The following is a 22,956-nucleotide window of genomic DNA, read 5'->3' as shown; positions in this document are numbered from 1 at the left end:
TTAGAATTTTTTTCTAAGGAAAAATTGTTAGCATTTCAACAAATGTCTTTATCAAATATTCAAAGTTCCTACCGTGGTCTTTTATCATATTCCTTGATTCTAAGCTACTGCATTCAGCATGCTTATCATGTGCACTATTCTGACGAATTGCATATTTATGACCATGAGTAACCCTCCAGATTGGACCAAGAATGTAGAGTAAGTGGGTTTAAGTACATTTTAATATAGTCTTAGTATGGTCATTTTTATCCTTTCCTTTTTATACCAGGAAGTTATTGCATCTATAAAAATTGTGGTGTTTATCTTCCTATGTTACATAGTTGCTTTTCTTTCAATTATTTTTTTCTCCCCTACAATATTAACCTGCTAATATTAGAATAGAATAATACATGCTACAGTCTTTTCTAGAAAAAAGACCTTATCAGATACCCTGCTTTGTTCTTAGACATGTCACATATCTCTTGTCCTTGGGTATATTTCTGATAGGAACAATACAGGAATTTTCTAGGCAGATCTAATACCTGTGTTCTTAGTAATTTTTAAATACCTCTACTTTCTGAGAGTGTTTCTGATATGTGCATTTTAAGATTTTCTGGAAAGACCTTTACTGTAGTTTATTCTAATAGTTAGAATGGGTCCATAAACTAACAGCCGTACTCCAATAGATGCCTTCCTTTGGTTGATCAGAAAAAATTAATTATAAAGATTCACATGGTATTGTATTCTTTTCACATTTAATATCCCAATGGATTCTTGTGCCTAGGTACACTTTTACTGGAATATATACTTTTGAATCACTTGTAAAAATCCTTGCAAGAGGCTTCTGTGTAGGAGAATTCACTTTCCTTCGTGACCCTTGGAACTGGCTTGATTTTATTGTCATTGTTTTTGCGTAAGTACTTTCAGTTTTTTGAAATGCCAAACTCATCAAAGTCTCAGACAGCACAGTATTCCAGTAAGAACAGACTTTTGGGGTTTGACTTTTCCTGCATATAATGGTTGCATTTAAAGGATACTGTATGAAAGTTAGTCATCAAAAAAATATTAATATTTTTTCAGATAGAGCATTTTCTACTCAAAAGTGTATGACATCATTAAGATAGATGATCTTCCTCCATGCTCAGTACTTGGATAGATAATATATGTGGTGCCAGTTAGGGTCACACTTTTTCCAAGTTCTTATTTAAAATCTGGTAAAACCTATAAGAAAAACAGAAAAAAACTCAAGCATTTATTATAAGTACGGTGCTCTTTTTTTTTATTAACCTATATTATTCAAAAGCTAATAAGTATATTAAAATATAGAAATAAATCTTTTTATAAGGGCTGTCACTGCATACTAAACCTAACATTAATGCATTGTGTATACATTACATAGGCATCCACAGTTTATTTTCAAGGGAAAAGTATCACATTAAGATATAATTTTAATTTATTCATATTGCTGCTCTTTTCCTAAATATATTTGTCAGAAACATTTCTTTATTTTTTAAATCTCAAACCTAGATACAGTATTTTCCCTCTGTCATTTTGAATTGTAAAAGTAATACATGTTCATTGGAGGGATTTAGACAATACAGAAGGGTCTTGAGATTTCTAGTCTCCAATTCCCGCACACCTGCCCCACCTCTTTGTCCTTCAGGCTGGCTCTTTTTGTGGTCAGATAAGACTGCTGTAGTGCCACCCACCACCTGCTAAGACAACACTGTGTCAAAGAAGGCTGCATCTTCTCAGGGGTCTCCTTTTTTAAATTTATGTGCCATAAACTTTACCATTTTCAAAGTATAAAATTCAGTGTTTTGTAGTATGTTCACAAAGTTGTGCAACCATCACCACTCTCTAATTCCAGAATATTTTCGTCACCCCAGAAAGCAGTCACTTCCATTCCCTTCTCCCCCCCCGTCCCTGGAAACCACTCAACTGTGTTCTGTCTCTGTGGATTTGCCTGTTCTAGACATTTCACATGAATGGAATCATACAATATGTGGCCTTTTTGTGTCTGGCTTCTTTTAATTAGCATACAGTTGTCAAGGTTTGCTGCTGATATTTTATAGAATATTAAATATCTATATTACCATAATATTGAAGTTTAGTAATTGAAGCATTTAATTGTTTATTTAGGCATTTATGTGTATGAAACCATTTTAATAATACGTTTGTATTTTGCTCACATCAAATGACTCAAATCAAATCAAATTAAATTAGTAATGATAGAAACAAAAGACTTGCAGAACTATAAATTTAAATAAGAAGTTCCAAACGTAGGAAACACCTTGACTAAAGGCACAGGTAAGTATCATAGACTCTATCTAAATTCTGAATAACTCTGATTTAATTCTACAGGTATTTAACAGAATTTGTAAACCTAGGCAATGTTTCAGCTCTTCGAACTTTCAGAGTGTTGAGAGCTTTGAAAACTATTTCTGTAATCCCAGGTAAGAAGTAATTGGTGTGAAGCATTAGGCCACTCATAACTCCAACAATTTGGGAGTTGTTCTTTGTTTGTGTGTGTGTTGTTACCGTGTTTGTATGTAAACTCCCCTATTACAGATATGTGACAGAGTTTGTGGACCTGGGCAATGTCTCAGCGTTGAGAACATTCAGAGTTCTCCGAGCTTTGAAAACAATTTCAGTCATTCCAGGTGAGAGTGGGGTTAAACACCGGGGCCGACTTTGATCTTTTGAAGGAAAAACAAGAAAAACGTTCTCTTATGCAATTTTAATTAAATTTGATCTCTTATGGTTTTCACAATCGTTATTAAAAGTCAGCCTTTGAGTTTAATCAGTTGCATGAGTCTTAGACAATGAAGATGGCCATTTGGTTCACATCTCAACTTGAAATTTTCCCTCCTGTCTAACAGTTCATTTTCCATTTTGCTTATCCAGGAATGAAAATTTCAATTTGTTTTATTGCTTTTCATATGGTTAAGAAAAGAGATATAAAACATCAGCATGGGGAGGATTGCATGACATAATGTTTTTTTCTTTCCTCAACAAACCATTTCTTAACTGAAAATTAGTAAGTTGTCACTATGTGCTGCAATTCAGCCTCTTTTTTGTTTTGGTGTCATTATAAAGAGATGTTTTGTCTGACAAACATTCACTGAATTGACACTTTTTAAGAATTATTTTTTAAGTGCGTGTGGATATGGTTTGAGCAACCAAATTATTCATTTTGACAGTTTGGTTATTCTCTGGAAATATTTTAAAGTTTTTAATCACTTGCTGTAATATACAGAAACAAAATATATAAAACAGCAAGTCCATCCTTTTGAGCTGGTAGACTTTTTTCCAACTAGGTTATTTAAAATCATTGATTTGATAAAATGCATGCATTTCTAGGAAAGCTTGTGTTTTGTTTTCGTTTCTCATTCAGAGGCTTTATTTCATTTTGAACACCTATTTCTCCTCACCGTATTCAGGCCTGAAGACCATCGTAGGGGCCCTGATCCAGTCTGTGAAGAAGCTTTCTGACGTCATGATCCTGACTGTGTTCTGTCTGAGCGTGTTTGCACTGATTGGGCTGCAGCTCTTTATGGGCAACCTGAAGCAAAAATGTGTGCGGACTCCACTTGAAAATAATGAAACAATAGAAAGCATACTGAATACTCTCGATGAAGAAGACTATGGAAGTAAGAATGCCCCTCCCTGTAGTTATTCATAGGTTGAAATAAGGCTAAGAGCATTGTTCTCTTTTGGCAATGAAATGTTGCTTTCATTTTAATTATTTCAAAATCACGCAAATATAGAGAAAGTTGCTACAATGTGAATTTGGATCATGTTATATTTTCATAAATTTCCCTCGATCTAAGCTTTCTAACAGTTCTGGTATTAAGAACATGGGATAGTTCCATAATTCTCAATTTCTGTAAGATAAAAAAGAATAAGTTTGCTCTAGAAAAATAAATTTAGCTATGAATTAATGATATTGACCATTAAATTTCATAAGTTATATATTTATATACTGTAGTTTTATTGAGTAATTTATACTTATGTTTATTTTATAGTATAATTTATTATATAGTAATATAATTATATTTTTACCCTTGTATTTTTCGTATAACTATAACATTGTACAGTCATGTTAATCATGTTATAATGATAATATTATCACATATTAAAATGTTTGTCTCAGTAGTATTTCTAAAGATTTGTATAAGCAGAACAGTTTATGCAGCTTTATCAGCACTATCCTCATACTATAACCAATGATGAGTTTTACAGCTCTTTCTAATGGCTTCCCTCAATCTAGCTAATGACCATCAAAGTTTAATTCATCAGAACTAGTTCTGTAGATACCATTTAAGATGATCTGTACACACAGTCTCAGAAGTCTACTTAATTCACAAGTGTATTTTAGAGTATCTTACAGAAAGCATAAACGGCATGTTTTCTAAATAGTTATCCCCCAACACAGTTTCTCTCGCCAGGGCTGATGAGTTTGGGTGAGAATGAAATCTAGCAAGATTGTAATTTCTGTCTAACACCTGCAGTGTGTCTGTGTGATGTAGCCCATGTGAACCCATAAACCTTAATAATTAGATCCAGAGGTAAGGTGAACATGCAAGTGCCTTTGATAGAAGGAGATCAGGGAGTAAAGGTCAGGTGTTAATTCTCCTTAAATAATAAAGAGTTGTATACATCATTTTTTTTTTTTTTACTTTACTCAGTGTGTTTCTTCCTACTCACTGAGGAATATAAAGGCAAATAAAACCTAGCTAATATAGTAAAAGACTGTAAATAAAGAAAACTGAAAAAAAGGAAGCCTAAAACAAGAAAACTGAAGGTTTTCAAAGTAAAATTTTTAATGTATATATTTTTTACTACCAGCATTTGATGAGGAATATAGCATATTTTCCTTTCCTTTTCTTTAATTTATTTTTCAGCTTCTGATTTTTATTAATATGATCTTAAATTTTATTCCTAGTTTCCAAAGGATTTTATTTCTTAATTTATATACCATGCAAGTTATAGAGCTTACAGGTAATTGCTGACATTTGTACTCTGTATTATGAATCAGTTTACAGCACTTACTTAAACTTGACTTTTTTTTAACTAGGATCATTACCAGTCCTTTTATTCTGAATCTTGGTCTCATTCCTGAGTTCATGCTTTGAGTGATTTTTTTTTTTTAACCTTCTGGAATTGCTTCAAGCAATTTTTTTTCAAAAGGAGTAGAAAAAGCTCTTGGATTTTGCAGTGTATCTTCATATTGCGTTTACACATGAGTGAATGACAGCTTAGCTAACAATGAAATTTTATACCACAATCTTCTCCCTCAACTCTATACATTATTCTTGATTTTCTTCTGAAATATAGTTTCACAGCAGAGATGATTGTGTTAAGTCCGAGTTTGGTTTCCCACCTGTTTTCTGTGTCATAGAAGCCCAGTCTCACTGCAATATTTATTCAAGTATTCATTTATCACATGGGTTTATTGAGTGCTTCCCTGAGCTAAGCATTGTACAAGTTTCTGGACCTGTAGCAGTGAGTATGATAACCTCAGCCCCTGCATCCACAGAGCTTATCTTCTAGGGAGAATGAAAGAGTAAAAGGAGGGGAACAGACAAATAAGAAATATTGCAAGTTTTAACAAATGCTATGCAAAGAAAATAAATCTCAGGGGCTTAGATACCAACTAAATGAGAAGCCCTCTCTGAGGAGGTGGCATTTAAGCAGAGATCTAAAGGATAATAAGAAGCCATAAAATAGTGTAACTGTAAATGGGGGCTGTTCCTTGAATTAGAAGGAAGAGCTTGTGGAAAAGCCCTGAGACAAGAAAGAGTATGATGTGTTTAAGGAATGGGAAAATAGCAGTGTGGTTAGACTTTAGCAAAGGAGAGGCAGAATGGCAACAGAGAAAGTTAGAGAAAAAGGCAGGGGTCATATCATGAAGAATGTCTTAGCCCATGGAAAGGAGTTTGGATTTTAGTTTAAATGCAGTGGTTTTAATCACTTTACCATATGGGGAGCTGATTGGGTAAGAGTAGATGGTAGATTGGAATAAGGAAGACCAGTTAGGATGTTGTTTCTATCATTCCAAACAAAACAAGATTGTAGTTTCATCTAGAGTGGTGGCAGAAAGTGAAAAAGGTGAGTTCAAAATGACACCTGTAGAACTCGCTGATGAATTAGAGAGGAGAGAAGGGCTTGGGGATCTCGTCTAGGTTTCTGGCACAGTAACTGGATAGGTGGCAATGGGAAGTGAGAGAAGAGTGGGCAGGTTTGTAGGAGAAAGTCACTATTAACCAGTTAAAATTGAGATGTCATTGGGACATCCAAGTGGAGATAGAAAGTAGACAATTGGAGATTTAAGCATAGAGATCAGAGGAACTGCCTAGTTTGGAGATACACACTTCGAAGTAATCAGCAAAGGGAAAAGATATGTACACACATACACATATCCTTCTGAAAACCCTGATGTTTATAAGTAGGTAGAGAATGGGAAATCTGGTGTTTAAAGCAAATTTGGTGTTTAGAAGATGCTCATCTCCACAACCCTAATGTCTAGAAGGCAGGTAGAGAGGAGGACCCCAGAAAAGATGCAGTGAAAGAGTGGCCAGTAAAGCAAGAAGCAAAGGTATAAGTAGGAAAACCAAGAGAAAAAAGTATGTTGAGTAAAAGGGAGTGCTTGTATTGAACGATGCTGCAAGATCAAGGATTAAGATCAAGATCAAGGATGATGAGGATAGAGAAATGTATATTAGCTTAAACAACATGGAAGTCATTAGAGACTTTCATGAGCAAATTTTAGTAGAGCGGTAGGAGCACAAGCTTGGACGAAGGTGGTGACGGGTGAATAAGATATCAGGAAGAAGAGAAGACAGTATGTGTAGACAGTTCTTCCAAGAAATTTGGCTGTAAGGGAATCAGAATAACAGGGGCAACAGCCGGCATTTTTTTAAAGATGGATTTTGATAGGGATGTTTTTCTAGTGCTAGAAATGAATGAGTAGTAAAATATGGATTAATAATTCAGGAGAGTGGGGGAGGGCAAGTCCTTGAGAAAGTGGGAGAGCGAAGGGGAGAGACATCTCCACCATAGAAGCAGGAGGAAAGATGGAAGAGCAGGCTCCAGCGTAATCAGAGGAGGATTAAGTCAAGCCCAGTGGCTTTTATTTCCACAGAAAAGTGCGAGATGGGATCATTGGCTGGGAGTGCAAAAGAGGAATTCTTCTCTTGGTATTACATTTTCCCTTTACATGTTAACCTTAAATTCTCTTGAGGCTAATTATCCTAATAATTTACTGTTTATTTGTTTGGGAATTATTTTCAAGTGTTCTACAAGACCAGAGTGAGCTACTCCCATTGCTTCACCTTTCATCATTCGTGTATTGAATTGACTATGTTAGCCCTGCAACATGCCCATACAGGCAGCTCTAGAGCCCACTTTTATAAATCAGCTACTCAGTGATTGGTAAATGTGAACTGGTATTTCTTTAAAGGATAACGCTAAAGTAATCCTTCCATAATAAAAATATCTCAGAGGTTTATGTATAAAACGTTGCATGATAACCTCCTCCATCCTCATTCTGCCATGCCTACCCTCCCTAAGGCACAGGATTTTTTTCAAAAATGAACACTGTGAGAGTTTTCACCCCAAACTAAGAGGCCTTATTGGTTTATTTGTGTCTTCTAAGATTTGTGTCTTCTACGTAAGACCAAACGATGGCATATAAGTCAGTCAGTCTTATCTGAAGTTGTTTAGTAAGAGCTGCTGCTCTTTGAGCATTGATGTAGAAAGTGTGGGTCACGTGTTAAGTGTTTTACATGCAATAGCCTATTAGTACTAATTCAACAGCTCTACAAAGTAGGTGTTCTTATCTGCATTTTACAGATGCAGAAGCTAAATCTTAAAGTGATAAAATAATTCACCTGCATAGGAAGGGGCAGAAACAATGTTCAAATCCAAGTACATCTGACTGCAAAGTCTTCGTTCTGCTGTTACTCCAGCGCCTCCTAGAAATTACATCTTTATTTATTTTGACTTGAGCCAAATAGGAAGTTGGGCCCTTATTAAAAAAAATTCTTTCTGTCCTTTATACCTTTACTGTATACGTTTGGATCAGCCCCCTGTATTAAGAATAAGTCATTATAGTAAATAAAGGAAGAGTTATGAGTTCCTTTACACCTGAAAATGGGCACAAAGGGTACCATGAAAGGGGAAAATGTACATTTATTTCAGTTCTGTATCCTCAACATCCAGAACTTAGTAAGTCCTAAATAGATGTTGATTGGTGAGTAAACAATGAGATAATTTCAGAAAATAAATTTCCTTCACTTATAGTGTTGCCTTGCCAACTGTACCCCTTCTGGAATACTTGGGGCTGAGCTGGGGGCTCTTTTCCTTCTCTTTCCCTCCCTTCCCTCCCCTTCCCCAGCTCCACTTTCTCTCTGGGTTAACTCATCGGATCCCATGGCCTGACGATGACGCCCGTCTTTGTATCTCCATAGTTGATACCTTCACTGACCTCAAGACTCATATCAATCCAGTAACTTACTTGATAAATATAATTTAATACCTAATAATCATCTCACGTGGCGCACAGCTAAAATGGAGCTCCTGGTTGTCCTTCAGTCCATTCCTTGCCCCACTCGTCCTTATCCCAGTAACTGGTACCACTCTTGACCAGTTGATCCATCCTTTTGTCTCCTCTCTTCCACACACCCCACATGCACTCCGTCAACACATCCCGTCCACTTGATTCTATACCCTTCTCTCCATATCCACGGCTACTCTCTGAATCGTAGCCATGTCACCTGTCACTGTAGTCACTTAGCTTGTATCCCTGCTTCCACACTTTCCCTCCTATAGTCCATAGTCCACAGAGCAGCCACAGCAACATTCAAAAATGTTAATTATTGTCTCACATCTCTACTTCCTACTTCTATTACTTCCTATCATACTTACAATCCAAACTGCTTTCCATGGCATGCAAAGCCTTGCTACGTGGCCCCGGCCTACCTCTGACACCACAATCCTCCCCACTCACTGCACTATAAGTGGGCTGGCCATTTTGCTTTTTTGTTTCCATATACCAACTTCACTTCTACCTTGGGGTTTTGCTCTTTGCTCTTCACTCTGTCAAGATGTCTCACGAGGGTCCTTGAATGGCTGGCTTCTCTGTAGCATTCAGGTTCCAGCTCGAATGTCATCTCTTTAGAAAGGACTTCCCTGACCACATTTGGTCACATTGTCTTAATTTATTTTCTTTAGGGCATTTATCCCTATGTGAAAATACCTTGTATATTTACTTATTTACTTGTTAAGTGTCTTTGTCCATCCCCAACCTCCACCCTTACCTAAACATAAAGAAAGCTTCATAAAATTGATGATCTTATTTATCATGTTTGTCATCGTATTCACTGCCTGGCCCATAAGAGGTTATCAACAAATATTTGAAGGAGAATATATAAGAATACAATAAATAAATGAATGCCTATTGCCTGGCACTGGGTCTGAATATGTTTGCAAATATATCTATGTTAATTAACTGACCTGCTGTGTCACTCTTAAAGCTTACACTCCGTAATGTTATATTGTTCAATTTCTTCCTAAACAGAATATTTTTATTACTTGGAGGGATCCAAAGATGCTCTCCTTTGTGGTTTCAGCACCGATTCAGGGTATGTAATATTTGTTTTCAGTTTAGTCCAAAGGCTGGGGGAAAAAAGGAAAATCAAACTCAATCAGTTTGCTAATAAGAACCTTTGATTCTATATTATTTTCATATATTTCATGGCATTTTTTGACTCATTCTGTCCCACAGTGAGTCCAAACTTTAAAACTTTCATGGTTAATGCATACCATGCATTTGAAAGCAATACTTTGAGGTAGTGCTTGAATTAAAACAAGATACAAATCATATACATCCTAAGAAAGTAGAAAAAAATTACTTCCAGAAAACCCTACCAAAAGTTGGTTGGATTGTTTCCAGCCTTTCTTCTTTCTGGAAAGAAGAGCGACAAAATCAACTTTTCTTTCCATCCCCAAATTATACTCATTCTCCCATCAAGCATGGTTCATAGGTGACAGAATGCAGTGACATTTTGGCCACTCTAAACAAAAGGATCCCATGGACTGGGGTAAAGATATTTTAAGAATGTCGTATTTATGTAAGTACCCATTTTGCTCTTTCTCCCACACACCGACTTTATTTCTGCTGCAGGGCCTTTGTTCTTGCACTCCCCCCTGCCCAGGGGCTCTGTGTACACTGGGAACATAAAAATAAACAAGATAAGGTTGCTGCTCCTAAAGACACCTCAGAACACTCTGTTTATTTGACATCATGGATACCAATCCACTAATTTTAAAAAGAAAAAAAGTCTTAAACTAGAAATCTCTATGCACTTGCACAATTGCTATCTATTGACTATTCTTGATTCTAATTCACCCCAAGAATAATTTGGTGAGACACAGTTTTATTAGAGGCCTATATATCAATCTTTATGGGTACAAGAACTACTATATGACATCTGGTGAAAGTTTCCAAGTCTTAATGATTGATGATGATGATACTAATAGCAGCTACCATTTATTAAATGCTTTTTATGTGCAGGAACTAGGCTAGGTAATTTGCATACATTATCTTCTTTAAACTTAATAACAGTCTTAACCTTTGGAGGTAGGTATTATTATCTTGTCTCACAGAAAGAAGGAACTGGGCCTTGGAGAATTTAAGTAATTTGACAAAGTCAACAACTAGTAAAGAGTAAGGATGGGATTCAAACCCAGTTCTTGCTGACTCCAAATAATGTGTTCTTAATCATTATGCAATATTGTCCCCCTGGAAAGGAAACCTTGAGTTTCCGACTTCTCTGTAGTACCCTTTAGCTTGCATCCTGAAGGTACTCTGACTTGTGATATCCTTTTTCACATGTAGTCAGTGTCCAGAAGGGTACACCTGTGTGAAGGTTGGCAGGAACCCTGATTATGGCTACACGAGCTTCGATACTTTCAGTTGGGCCTTCTTAGCCTTGTTTCGGCTAATGACCCAGGATTACTGGGAAAACCTTTACCAACAGGTGAGTGCCAAGAGAAACATTCATTGCATTCATTGCACAAAAATCTGATGTATGTTCCTTACCAGCTTTATATATGAGATGTTTTATTCAATTTAGAATGGAGAAAACTCTATTGTCTTAGTACTAAAATTAGACATGTTCTATTTCCAGCACTATTAGAATGGATAGTTCTTAAATCATGAATTACTTTCTTACTCTTCTGGGGTTTTGGATCTCTAGATCTCTTTCCCCCTTTCTGAATATAGCATCCCACGGGGTCCTAGGTAAATAGCAAGAAATATACTGTAATGTTCTCTCACAGCACTCCTACACATGCTATGCTTTCCACACTTGCCTCCCTGCCTGCAGTGCCCTAAACACCAGGCTCTCCTGTGCTCACTGTTCTTTATTTTGTGCACTCCCGTGTGCAGTTGTTCTGGACTGAATAGTATCTCCCCCAAATTCATATGTTGAAGTCCTAACTCCCAGTACCTTAGAATGACTATATTTGGAGATAAGGCCCTTAAAGAGGTAACTAAGTTAAAATGAGGCCATTAGGATGGGTCCTAAACCAATCTGATGTCCTTATAAGAAGGAAACATTAGGACATGAGTAGAGGTACACAGAGAGAGAAAATACCTTGTGAGGACTCAGTGAGAAGGTAGCCATCCACAAGCCAAGGGGAGAGACCGCAGGAGAAACCAAACCTGCCAATACTTTGATCTTGGACTTCAATCCTCTAGGACTGAGAAAATAAATGTCTGTTGTTTAAGTTACCCAATTTATAGCATTTTGTTATGGCAGCCTGAGCAAACTAATATGAGAATGGAAGACTCAGTTCATGTCTCTGAGTTTTTCTCTCTCAACTCACTTGTTCCTTCTTCTATACCTCCATGCCCTTTGACTGTTCTTCAGTTTATAGCATCCATCTCTTGTACTGGAATTCTTCATTCATGTGACCATCTCCTCTCTAACTTACATGTGATCCTCTTGGGATTGTGGCTCTATCTTTTCACCTATATGTTATCAGTACCCAACCCCAAGAGGAAGGAGACCAAAAATGATTATTCTATATTATAAAAAATAATGAATCACTTCTCAAATTGCTACAGATTCTTCTTTTGGCCTGTTTTATGTCTATTTAATTTCTGAGAATATTATAAATGAATGTAGAAATTATATAAAAATCTTACTTCACGGGAAAAAAAAGAAATACAAATGACTTTTTAAGTATGCAAAAAGACACTCACCTTTACTGCAAATTAAAACTGGAGTGACATAACTTTTCACCTGTCGGAATGACCAAAATCAAAAAGTTGGTCAAAAGAGAGATACTGTCTGACTAGATACGGGGAGGTAGACTTTCTCACACATTTCTGGGAACCACTGGAGAAGATATCATGGCAATTTCTATGAAAATTAAAATGAGTATACCTGTTGACCTAAGAATTCCACTACAGAGAATTTATCCAAAAGAAGAAATCAGTAACAACAGTAACTGATAGAAAAGGCAATTGAGTTACCAGGCATCAGAGATAGAATAAAGAGACTTATTTTTCATTTAATATCTGTTTGTACCATTTGAATTTTTTACCATGTATTACATTTAAAAATTTTCAATAAATGTTAATTAAAAATACATAAAAGATGAATGCATAAGTTCATATAATAAGGCTATCTACCTTGTGTTAACATAATCATTAATACTTCTTAAAGATATAATTTTATCAGTAAATGATACTATGGAAATTATCTAGTCCTATAATTTGAAAATGAATAAAGCAGCTAGTTTTTGAGTAATTTTCAGATTAGGGGAAAAAAAATCCAGGGTTATTATTATGCTTACTAATAGTCAAGAATCATACTTAATTTCGGTACAAGCTTAATTAATTGCTATATTTTTGTACTGAAAAAGTGTGTATTTTAATACTGATTGTTTTCGATGAAGATACAATTTTATTCCTTTATATTTTTGATAACATGAGAGTATACAGAACTGTACGATTTACATACCTAATATGCCATTCAAGTTGAAATGATTTACCAGAAAAACCCTTAGTGTTATTAAAATAATAATTTCCATTTTTCCCTAGACACTGCGTGCTGCTGGGAAAACCTACATGATCTTCTTTGTTGTGGTGATTTTCCTGGGATCATTTTATCTAATAAACTTGATCCTGGCTGTGGTTGCCATGGCCTATGAAGAACAGAACCAGGCAAACATCGAAGAAGCTAGGCAGAAAGAGTTAGAATTTCAACAGATGTTAGATCGACTTAAAAAAGAGCAAGAGGAAGCTGAGGTATTGTTATTTGATTTAAAATTCTTCCTAGAAGTAGAAAAGCAGCGGAAACAGCAGAAGCCCTGTGGCCTATGCTCAGCCTTCCCCGGGGAGATTTTCCTTCCTGGTTTCCTTTCATTTTTATAAATGAAAACTGAATTTTCATTCTGGTGTGGTCAAAGGAAGCAATTCTGCATTGAGTTAGAACTGACATCTGCCCCATTCCACCTTCCCACATAATCAGCTCACTCCAGCACGGAGAATGTTCTAATCTCTTCCTCCTAAACCTGTTACTCACAATTCCTCTGTGTGTATGGCATTATGCAAAGTCCCAAAACGTATATGATGTATTTTCCCGGAGTAACAATTGTACACAAATGTTTAGGGAAAATTATTTGATGTTAAAGTTAGATACTCTGTGGGGTAGAAAGCAAAATGTTCATCAGTTTTGGTTAGTGTTGCAAGGATTTTAAGATAATGTGTGAGATGTTAAGAAAATCATACTTATGATTGTGGCCACTTTAGGTTAAGTCACAAATTCTTGAGGATTTCTCCTTACTCCTCCCTCCAAAGGGGTACTTCAGTGGAAAAGTTTGAGGAGGTTTGTACTAAGAGAACCAAAATTTCAAATATTCCACACGTGTTTGATGGTTTGACCTAGCAAATCTCTTCAAGCAATCTAACCTATTTGGGGGAGGGTAGTAATCTGTGATGCGGAGAAACTTTGAAGCAGAAAGATGTTCAGGACAGTATTTTAATAATATTAAAAATAAGAAAGCATTTAAATTTCCAAAAATTAGAAAATGGTTAAGAAGACTATGATATGTTTGTGTCGTGGAGTATTATTCGGCCATAAAATGATGTGTTTTAAGAATATTATGACAGGAAAAGGTGTTAATATAACAATATATTAAGTTGTAGAATACAAAATAGAATATAGGATACAAACAATTTAAAAATTATATATATAAAGAGTGGAAGAAATGTTAACACCAATTATTGCTGGGATGTAGGTTTCTGACTGATTTTTGTTTTTTATTCACAATATCTTTATTTTCCAAATTTTTACAAGGATCGTTTTATTTTAATAATAAAAATTTAATTTTTATAAAAGGGGTAGCACTAGGCTATCCCAGGAATTTCCTAGAGAACCCCTAAAAGGCTCTTTCATTTTCTTGAGATATTATTCTGTAATAATTTATTTTATTTGCAAATAATTCATTCCTCATTAAAGTATAGCGGTACCTGAATTTATTGATAATATTGAGTTAATTACCCAAACAAGATATACAAATGAATTATCACATGGTTTATGTGTTTTATGACCCAGAATTACCTAAAATTAAAACTTTTACATATACAATTTAAAATTCCACATATACTACTTAAATTGCTTTACTATATAGTAATAGTATGTAACAGTTTAATTCCAAGGCACAGTATGGCTTTATTACAATGCAGGAGAAGCAATAAACATATATTTTGTAAGCTCTCTATTCAGAGTGCAAAGAAAACGACATTACTTCCCTTACAAGGGACGTGATTACAAGAACAGTGTAATTGAATTTGTAGTAAACAGGTGCCCCATAATAGGGTTTCCCAGACTTTGGAAATGACTCACTGTGTGTGTGACCTCTTGGTGCAACAGGCAATAGCAATGGCAGCAGCTGAATATACAGGCATTGAGAGAAGCCGGATAATGGGCCTCTCCGAGAGTTCTTCCGAAACATCCAAACTGAGCTCTAAAAGTGCTAAAGAAAGAAGAAACAGAAGAAAGAAAAAGAATCAAAAGAAACTCTCCATTGGGGAAGAAAAGGGAGATGATGAGAAATTGTCCAAATCGGAATCCGAGGAGAGCATCAGGAGAAAAAGTTTCCACCTTGGTGTTGAAGGTCATAGGCGAGCCCGTGAAAAGAGATTGTCTACCCCTAACCAGGTACCACTGACACCGTCACATGCATATCACCAGAGGTGGCATCATAGAGCAAAGTGTTCTATCTGAGGGAAGGGACCTCAGGAGAGGAGTGAGTTGTTGTTGTAGCCACTGACTACAGAACAAGACCCACATCTTGTCAATGCCATGGACTGGCTTCACCTCAGTCCTACCTTTCTCAACCTTCATGTACCCTCAGTCCCCCATGATTGTTTACTCTCACCTACATGCCCTATATTTTCATTCCTTTATTACTTGGTACACATGGTTTCCTCTAAGTGGGATAATTTTCTTCCTTGTTCTCCTGCTGGCATAGGACCACCCATTCTTTACCCATTAGCTCAGGTGCCACCCATCCACAAAGATTCCTCTGTCCTCTCCGCTCTTCCCAATCTGCTCTTCAGTTACCCACTCAGAATTCCTATCCTTTTTATCTACGTCATCATTTAAAATTTCTGTCTTCTACTACTTAAGTCTGTAAGACCCTTCCAGATATATACAAAAATAAAAGTCCCTGCCTTCAAAGATTTCATAATCTGGTTGGGGAGACAGAACTTGAATACATGTGATATCAATAAAAAGAAATATGACAAGAGCAGTCCAAGCTAGTTTTAAGGTAACGACCTTGTCATACCCATTTTCCATTATTCACTATGCCTACCACCTTGTCCTGTACATAGCAAGCACTAATATTTATTCAATTATATACTTCCGAAGAATATGCAGTTTGGTTTATACACATGGTTTATCTTGGACATGAGTCATATAAATGGGACTTTTTCCCCCTCTTTTGTACTGGGCAGCTTCTTTTCCAAGTTCTAATATTTTATGACTTTGTAAACCCACTAGTATTAAAAGGTCTTTTTAAAAAAAATATTTATTTATTTATTTGGTTGTGCTGGGTCTTAGTTGCAGCTTGCCGGCTCTGTAGTTGTGGCATGCGAACTCTTAGTTGCGGCATGCATGTGGGATCTTGTTCCCTGACCAGGGATCGAACCCACGTCCCCTGCATTGAAAGGAGGATTCTTAACCACGGGACCACCAGGGAAGTCCCAAAAGGTCTTTCTTAACACACCTTAACCAAGCCCTCAACATGCAGGGTAGAGTGGCAAGCAGTGGAATGCAAAGATACATACAGCATGGTCTTGGGCCTCAAGAAAGTTTCAATACTTATGGAATGTATGGGTTGATACATGAAAAGCTCAATAACGGGCATCAATACCAAATTCTTCCTTTAAGTGATATGTTCTTTATAGCAACATGAATGGTACAGAATGAACGGAGAGATCACTCTAGGCCAGAACTGTAGAGAGCGGTACAGCAACAAATAATGTACCTGTTCTGAAAGGATGAACTTTTCCAGTCTTTTCATTCCTTATTTGGAAGAATTTGTCTTTTTGCTGAATTTCTTTGTTTTTAAATATGTTTCATTTAAACCTGTACAGAGCCATCTGCCCTCAGGCCAGTGGTCTCAGTGGAAGTTATGGGAAATGAACTTCTGTTTTTGGGTGCTTCCGCAGATACGTGTCATCTCTTATTTTTTCTGCAGTCACCACTCAGCATTCATGGCTCCTTGTTTTCTGCAAGGCGAAGCAGCAGAACAAGTCTTTTTAGTTTCAAAGGTCGAAAAGATATTGGATCTGAGACTGAATTTGCTGACGATGAGCATAGCATCTTCGGGGACAACGAGAGCAGAAGAGGCTCACTGTTCGTGCCCCACAGACCTCGGGAGCGGCGCAGCAGTAATATCAGCCAAGCCAGTAGGTCCCCCCCCGTGCTGCCGGTGAACAGGAAGATGCACAGCGCCGTGGACTGCAATGGTGTGGTCTCCTTGGTGGATGGACCCTCAGCCCTCATGTTCCCCAATGGACAGCTTCTGCCAGAGGTGATAATAGATAAGGCAACTTCTGAGGACAGTGTAAGGACGTTTTAAATAGCTCAGGCATGGCTTGGCCCTTACTCTTGCATCCATCAGTCTCTCTGCTGGAGGGGCCTTCTCTCTGGTCCTGTGAATGCCTCTGCATCTTGCAATACTTTTTATGTTAGAAACACACCTTTAACTGCTTAACGTACTCCTAATACGATTGTTGTAGGTATCTAATTCCAAGATATTTAAAACCCCATTTTTGAAAAAAGGTACTTATCTACTGATACTATACTTGATTATGAATCATCCCCTTAGAAAACAATTTATAAAAGATCTATATATCAGCACAAAATGCATTGATAATGCTGATCTTATTAGTTGATAATAGGTCCCATGTCTCTAAGGAAATTTGGATTATTTGTCACCTACTGCTATTTTTTTCAAGTCACTACTTAATATATACCTTATTGCAAGGATCTTATTTGAGTTGTTAATAATTAATAATAGTAATAATAATAACAGACACATTAGTATTTACAACAGCCCTATGAGGTGATATATTATTATCCCTGTTTTACAAATAGGGAAACTGAGGCACAGGGAAATAAAGCACTTTGTGCAAGGTCACTCAGCTAATAAATGGTAGTCCTAAAGTTCAAACAGAGACCCTCTATTTCAAAGCTTGTGCTTTTAACCACCATACTTTCTCTCCAATGTGTGGTAGGCTTCTTGGAAATAATTTAGAATAACTGTGCTTTTTCCCATACATAAATGAAACTTACTGTTTTCATTAAAAAACAACAAAACTCTTTTATCTGGAATCTATGAATAAAAACGTAATATCCAAAACACATACAGAAATGCAAACATATATATATAAAGACAAAAACAAAACACCTTTCCAAAACAACAATTTCAAGAGTTTAGGAGTCATTGAGTGGTTTGAGAAAAGGGTGTGATTAGGCTTGAAAGTCTTTCCGGTTTATGGAGTATCTAGGTTACCTCTTAAGGCCACTCACTATGTTACACTGCATTACTCAGTATCAGCAAGGCTTTGACTTTGAACTTGGGCTACCTATTCATAAATTCATAGTTGCAGACAATGTAGTATTTCAAGTGAGAATAAAGTTCCATCAAAGCCATGGCCACACACATATTTTCATTTGGTTTGAAAGAGCGCATGTGCTTTTAGGTCACCTGTGACCTCTGTGCTTGCACGATACAGCTTCAGCCCTCTGTCAAGGTGTTTTGCCTTATCAAACGAGCATGTTAAATTTCCATAGAATCAGATCTTTGTTGTGTTTTGCTTTTCAACAATGTGTATTACCTGTAAAAGATTATATAATGTGTATCAGATTTGGAGATTATTTCCTATTTTTAAATGGAATGTTTTATTTAATACTTTATTTTTACCCACAGAAAAATCAGTAGCACTCTAAATTCTGAAACTAAAACTACAAAACTTGAGTAATTAGTGGAAACTTTAAGAATCAATAGAAATGCAAAACATAATAGTGTGGAATAATGTACAGTTTAGATGGAAAAATTGCATGAGAAATAATATAAACTTGACACCTGAGACATGTCTACATGGAGAACAAATTATTTAATCAACACAGCTGATTGTTTGACTTGGGGAAAAAGAAATCTCTGCTTCTGGAAAGTCAGTAAGAGAGTATATCAGAGAAAACATGGTTATAGAAAGATTTCTATATAAAGCCACCTGCAGATATGTGTGTGTGTCTTTGCACATACACATACATGCATACATACACACATACACATATTTTTGCCTGTCTGTCAATGTTTTAATATATACACAAACATAACTATATCTAAACTGTACAACTTTACAACTCTAGATCTGTATATCTATATATATGTAGAATGGTGTGTGTGTTTGTGTGTATACACATGTACATACATACCACACACAACTAGATAGATGATAAATGTAGACTTGTATAGTTGTTTATATGTATATATATGTGTGTGAGCATGTGTGCGTGTGTGTGTATTGTTGGCCTGCCCTGAACTGGCATAGTGTTTTAACTTTGAATTAGTTGCTAAGATTTAGAAATAAGACATCCTCACATAAAAATGGGTATATACCTGGTAAGACTGAGCTCATATTCCTGCTGCATAGCAACAATCCTTTAGAGCTGGAGAGTGGTCACCTCTTTTAGATGGAGCTTATATTCTCCATTTTGCTACATTTTCCATCAGTCTTAATTGTCCTTTTCCAACTGAGTCATTTATCCTCATAGCCTCAGAGCAGCTCATGAGATCTTCCTTGGCAGTGAGAAACAATCATTACAGTTGCCTCTGTTATTGCTGTACCTTAACAAAGAATAATTACAGAAATTTAATTTAACCTAGAAATCTAGGTTCTACCCCTTCACGCACACGCCACTTACAACAATTGTTTAGCTGTTTACACGTAGGATTCTTACATAGTAAAACTATCTGAATAAATTGGAAACCCTGAAAGATAGATAATGATAGTGAATTTAACAATGAAAGAAGCTCATTTTATTTTTTATTTCCTAAGTATTAATTCATTTAATACTCATAGCAAGATTGTAAGGCAAGTGCTATGATTATCCCCATTTTACCAGTGATGAAATGGAGACAGAGAGGTTAAGTAACTCTCCTATGACACACAGCCTGTAAGTAGCAGAGCCATGATTCAAATCAACACTCTAGACTCTACTTTTAATTACTCACTACAACTGTGTGAGCAAGATTTTATTTTCTACCTACAATTTATTAGAATTCCATTCTTAAAACTGTAATTAATCATCTTGTTTTTTCAGGGTACAAACAATCAAATACACAAGAAAAGACGTTCCAGTTCTTACCTCCTTTCTGAGGATATGTTGAATGATCCCAATCTCAGACAAAGGGCAATGAGTAGGGCAAGCATATTAACAAACACTGTAGAAGGTATGGAATAATATTCTCTTTACCATACAGATTTTTAACAAAATTCAGGTAAGTCCTAGTCAGCCTTAAATAGATATAGCAAGTTCTTAGAAAGAATTCAAAGAATATAAAATGGTTATAAACAATGGTAAGGCTAACCAATGGACACTAAAGGAATTGTCTTTATGTGCTTAAAAAGTGGATAAAGTTATTTGTGATTAAAGACAGGCTTTGGGCGATATGCCTTTCAAAGATAGATAGCTTTATGGTACTAAATGAAGAAAGGGAGGTTAACCCAGGCCTGTGTGGTTCTCTCACTATGTATTCTTCAAAACTTTTCCTAGTCTCTTGGAATTGATCATCTTTCTAAAATGTGAGAAAATAATACAAACTTCCAGGTGTTTATAAATTGCTGCCTCTGAGCACCTTCTATAAAATTATAAAATGGTAATATGTGACATGACATCTGTTAAGATTGTGATCCAAAGGAATTAGAGAAAGCAGTTCAGAGAATATGATGTGAATAGTAGTGGTCGGTCAAAGGGTGGCAATTTAAAAAATGTGTTGGCTCCCACCTTCTCTCCCCACAATGTGCCCCAGGTCTTACCTTGTCCACGGGCTACCACCTCATCCCCCCACATACCCATGATGGGCCCAGACAAAGTTTTCACCTACCTCCTAAATTTATGATGAGAACTAAATGGGCTAATGGTGTTTAGTGCCTATTGCATGAATCACTCTATAAATTATTTTCAGTCTCTTGGTTCTGGGATTGTTTTCACCTGTGAACTAGCAAGAGCTTTTACTGGGTAGAGTAGAAGTGTGTTATTGTTGTAATGGGTTAAGGACACAGGGGAAAGTATGTATACTGGTATACATACATTTATCTTAAAAATATACATATCTCCATTAAGAAAACATCAATTCTCTTGTTTGCTGTCATATGTTAAGTATATGTTTCTCTCAGAGATATCCGTATCTGCTCTCATTCATTAATTTCACTGCCTTCTCCTTATGGTTGATCTAGTAAATGAACGTGTGATATAAGATTTTTATGTAACATGCTATGCTTTCATAGAAACAGTACTGTTAAATTTGCAAAGTCTAAACAGAAGACGTGTTTCAGTGTTAAAGTATACTGCTGATTTGTATCTGGTGAGGAATAAAAAGTATACAATATGCAAATGATTGACTTGGTGTTCTCTGTTGTTTTTTCTCCCAGAACTCGAGGAGTCCAGACAAAAATGTCCACCTTGGTGGTACAGATTTGCACACACATTCTTGATCTGGAATTGCTCTCCATATTGGATAAAATTCAAAAAACTTATCTATTTTATTGTAATGGATCCTTTTGTAGATCTTGCTATTACCATTTGCATAGTTTTAAACACACTGTTCATGGCTATGGAACATCACCCAATGACTGATGAATTCAAGAACGTGCTCACTGTGGGAAATTTGGTAAGTCTCTTAATGTGGGTTATGTTCCCAGAGCTGCTCTCTTTGTTTGTCATGATTGTCGTTTCTTTTTTTGAAGTCAGATGGATATTTAGCTAGGTAATTAGGCACCTCCAGAATTCACAGTATGAATCATTGTACAGAGTCAAGTTTCTGGTGATAGTTACTATTTTTTAAATAATTTTGTGGTAATATTGAGGCCTATAAATAACAATACTATTTCCGTAACGAGTCACATCTTGGGAGTTGATAGTGTGTTCTGTTTTTCTGCTGGCATGTCTCTTAGCAGCAACACTTTGAAAATTTGATACTTCCTTACCCATTTTATAATTACACTGCAGCTTCCTTGTGAGTACATACCCTACATGTTTTCAGAAAAGCTATGGATACTTTGTTTTGACATAATAGGTAAAGAATCTAGACCTTTGGAGGCCCAAAGTCCTGAGTTTGAATCCTGGTTTTGCCTCTTACTGGTTTTATGACCTTGGGAAAATGTTTTAATATCTGTAATCTTTAATTTTCTCATTTATGTAATTATAATACTTTATTTATAAAATAATAATAATTCTTTAATATAATGATAATAATATTTTATATATAATATCATTGAGAGGAATAAATACTTTCTACTTATCAGCCTGGCATATAGTAAGTACTCAACAAATCAAACCTATTGTCATCATCACCATCATCATCATCATCACCATCACCATCATCATCATCATCATCATCATCATCATCATCATCACCATCATGCTTTCAATGAATCAGCAGAAACAAGCCTTAAGAACAAGAATATTTGGAAACCAGAATGATTAAACTGGACACAGAAGACATAAGGGCAGACTAGAAGGATTCTAGTAGGAAAGTTGATGCTGTTTAATGTGCAGTGTTGATCACACTCAAGTTAATTAATGCCTTATGGCAAATAGAAAGTGCTAGTTTCCAACAATCTGCATGAACCAGGCAGAAGTACTATTTCACAACCAAAGGGTCCCAACTTATGACTCTTCATAAATCATGAAAAACTCTGGATGTCTTTGCAAATGTCTGTATAAGATAATTTTACTTTTGCCGTGGTCCCAAACCAATTGATCTTTGAAGTCAAAGAGTGTTTCTGAGTTGATCATCTCTCCAAAATTTCTTATGAATATTCCCAGTCAGGATGTTTAAAACTCATGTGCTCTAAGTTAGCATTCTTCTTTCTTTCCATTCCTCACTGGAAAAAGGCAGGACTATTTAATCTAGTTCCTAATTGTTGGTAGAGGTCCAGATGATGAAAATCAGTACCTTCTCACTGAGTTGACTGCATCACTGTGAATCCAAAAAAGACTCACCGTGTTTCTTGTCTATAACTACAATCCCAAGTCTGGGTGCTCCCTGCTAGTCTTCTTGATGCTGCATTATTTTAAAAATGACTCGCACAGTTATAGAGCTAACTATTTCCCTTTGAACCTTCTTTGCTCAGTTTCTTTGAATCAAATTGTACCC

General features: G+C 36.1%; 1 protein-coding gene across 4 annotated transcripts in view; it reads left to right on the top strand.

Moving 5' to 3' along the window:
• Window positions 1–22,956, top strand: part of SCN9A (sodium voltage-gated channel alpha subunit 9) — an 84,574-nt gene that overhangs the window by 5,514 nt on the left and 56,104 nt on the right. Inside the window, exons 3-13 of one of the 4 annotated variants that reach the window (XM_061201224.1) lie at window positions 109–198; window positions 764–892; window positions 2,551–2,642; window positions 3,423–3,632; window positions 9,563–9,626; window positions 10,883–11,024; window positions 13,097–13,303; window positions 14,931–15,218; window positions 16,765–17,133; window positions 19,899–20,028; window positions 21,230–21,468. In XM_061201224.1, the coding sequence (XP_061057207.1) occupies window positions 109–198; window positions 764–892; window positions 2,551–2,642; window positions 3,423–3,632; window positions 9,563–9,626; window positions 10,883–11,024; window positions 13,097–13,303; window positions 14,931–15,218; window positions 16,765–17,133; window positions 19,899–20,028; window positions 21,230–21,468 (1,960 nt within the window). Of the gene's footprint in view, window positions 1–108; window positions 199–763; window positions 893–2,343; window positions 2,436–2,550; window positions 2,643–3,422; window positions 3,633–9,562; window positions 9,627–10,882; window positions 11,025–13,096; window positions 13,304–14,930; window positions 15,219–16,764; window positions 17,134–19,898; window positions 20,029–21,229; window positions 21,469–22,956 lie in introns of all 4 variants that reach the window. The other 3 variants (XM_061201211.1, XM_061201219.1, XM_061201201.1) reach the window with 3 other exon arrangements.

Source organism: Eubalaena glacialis, chromosome 1 (assembly GCF_028564815.1).
Source record: "Eubalaena glacialis isolate mEubGla1 chromosome 1, mEubGla1.1.hap2.+ XY, whole genome shotgun sequence".
NCBI lineage: Eukaryota > Metazoa > Chordata > Mammalia > Artiodactyla > Balaenidae > Eubalaena > Eubalaena glacialis.
This window is presented reverse-complemented; position numbering and strand designations above follow the sequence as displayed.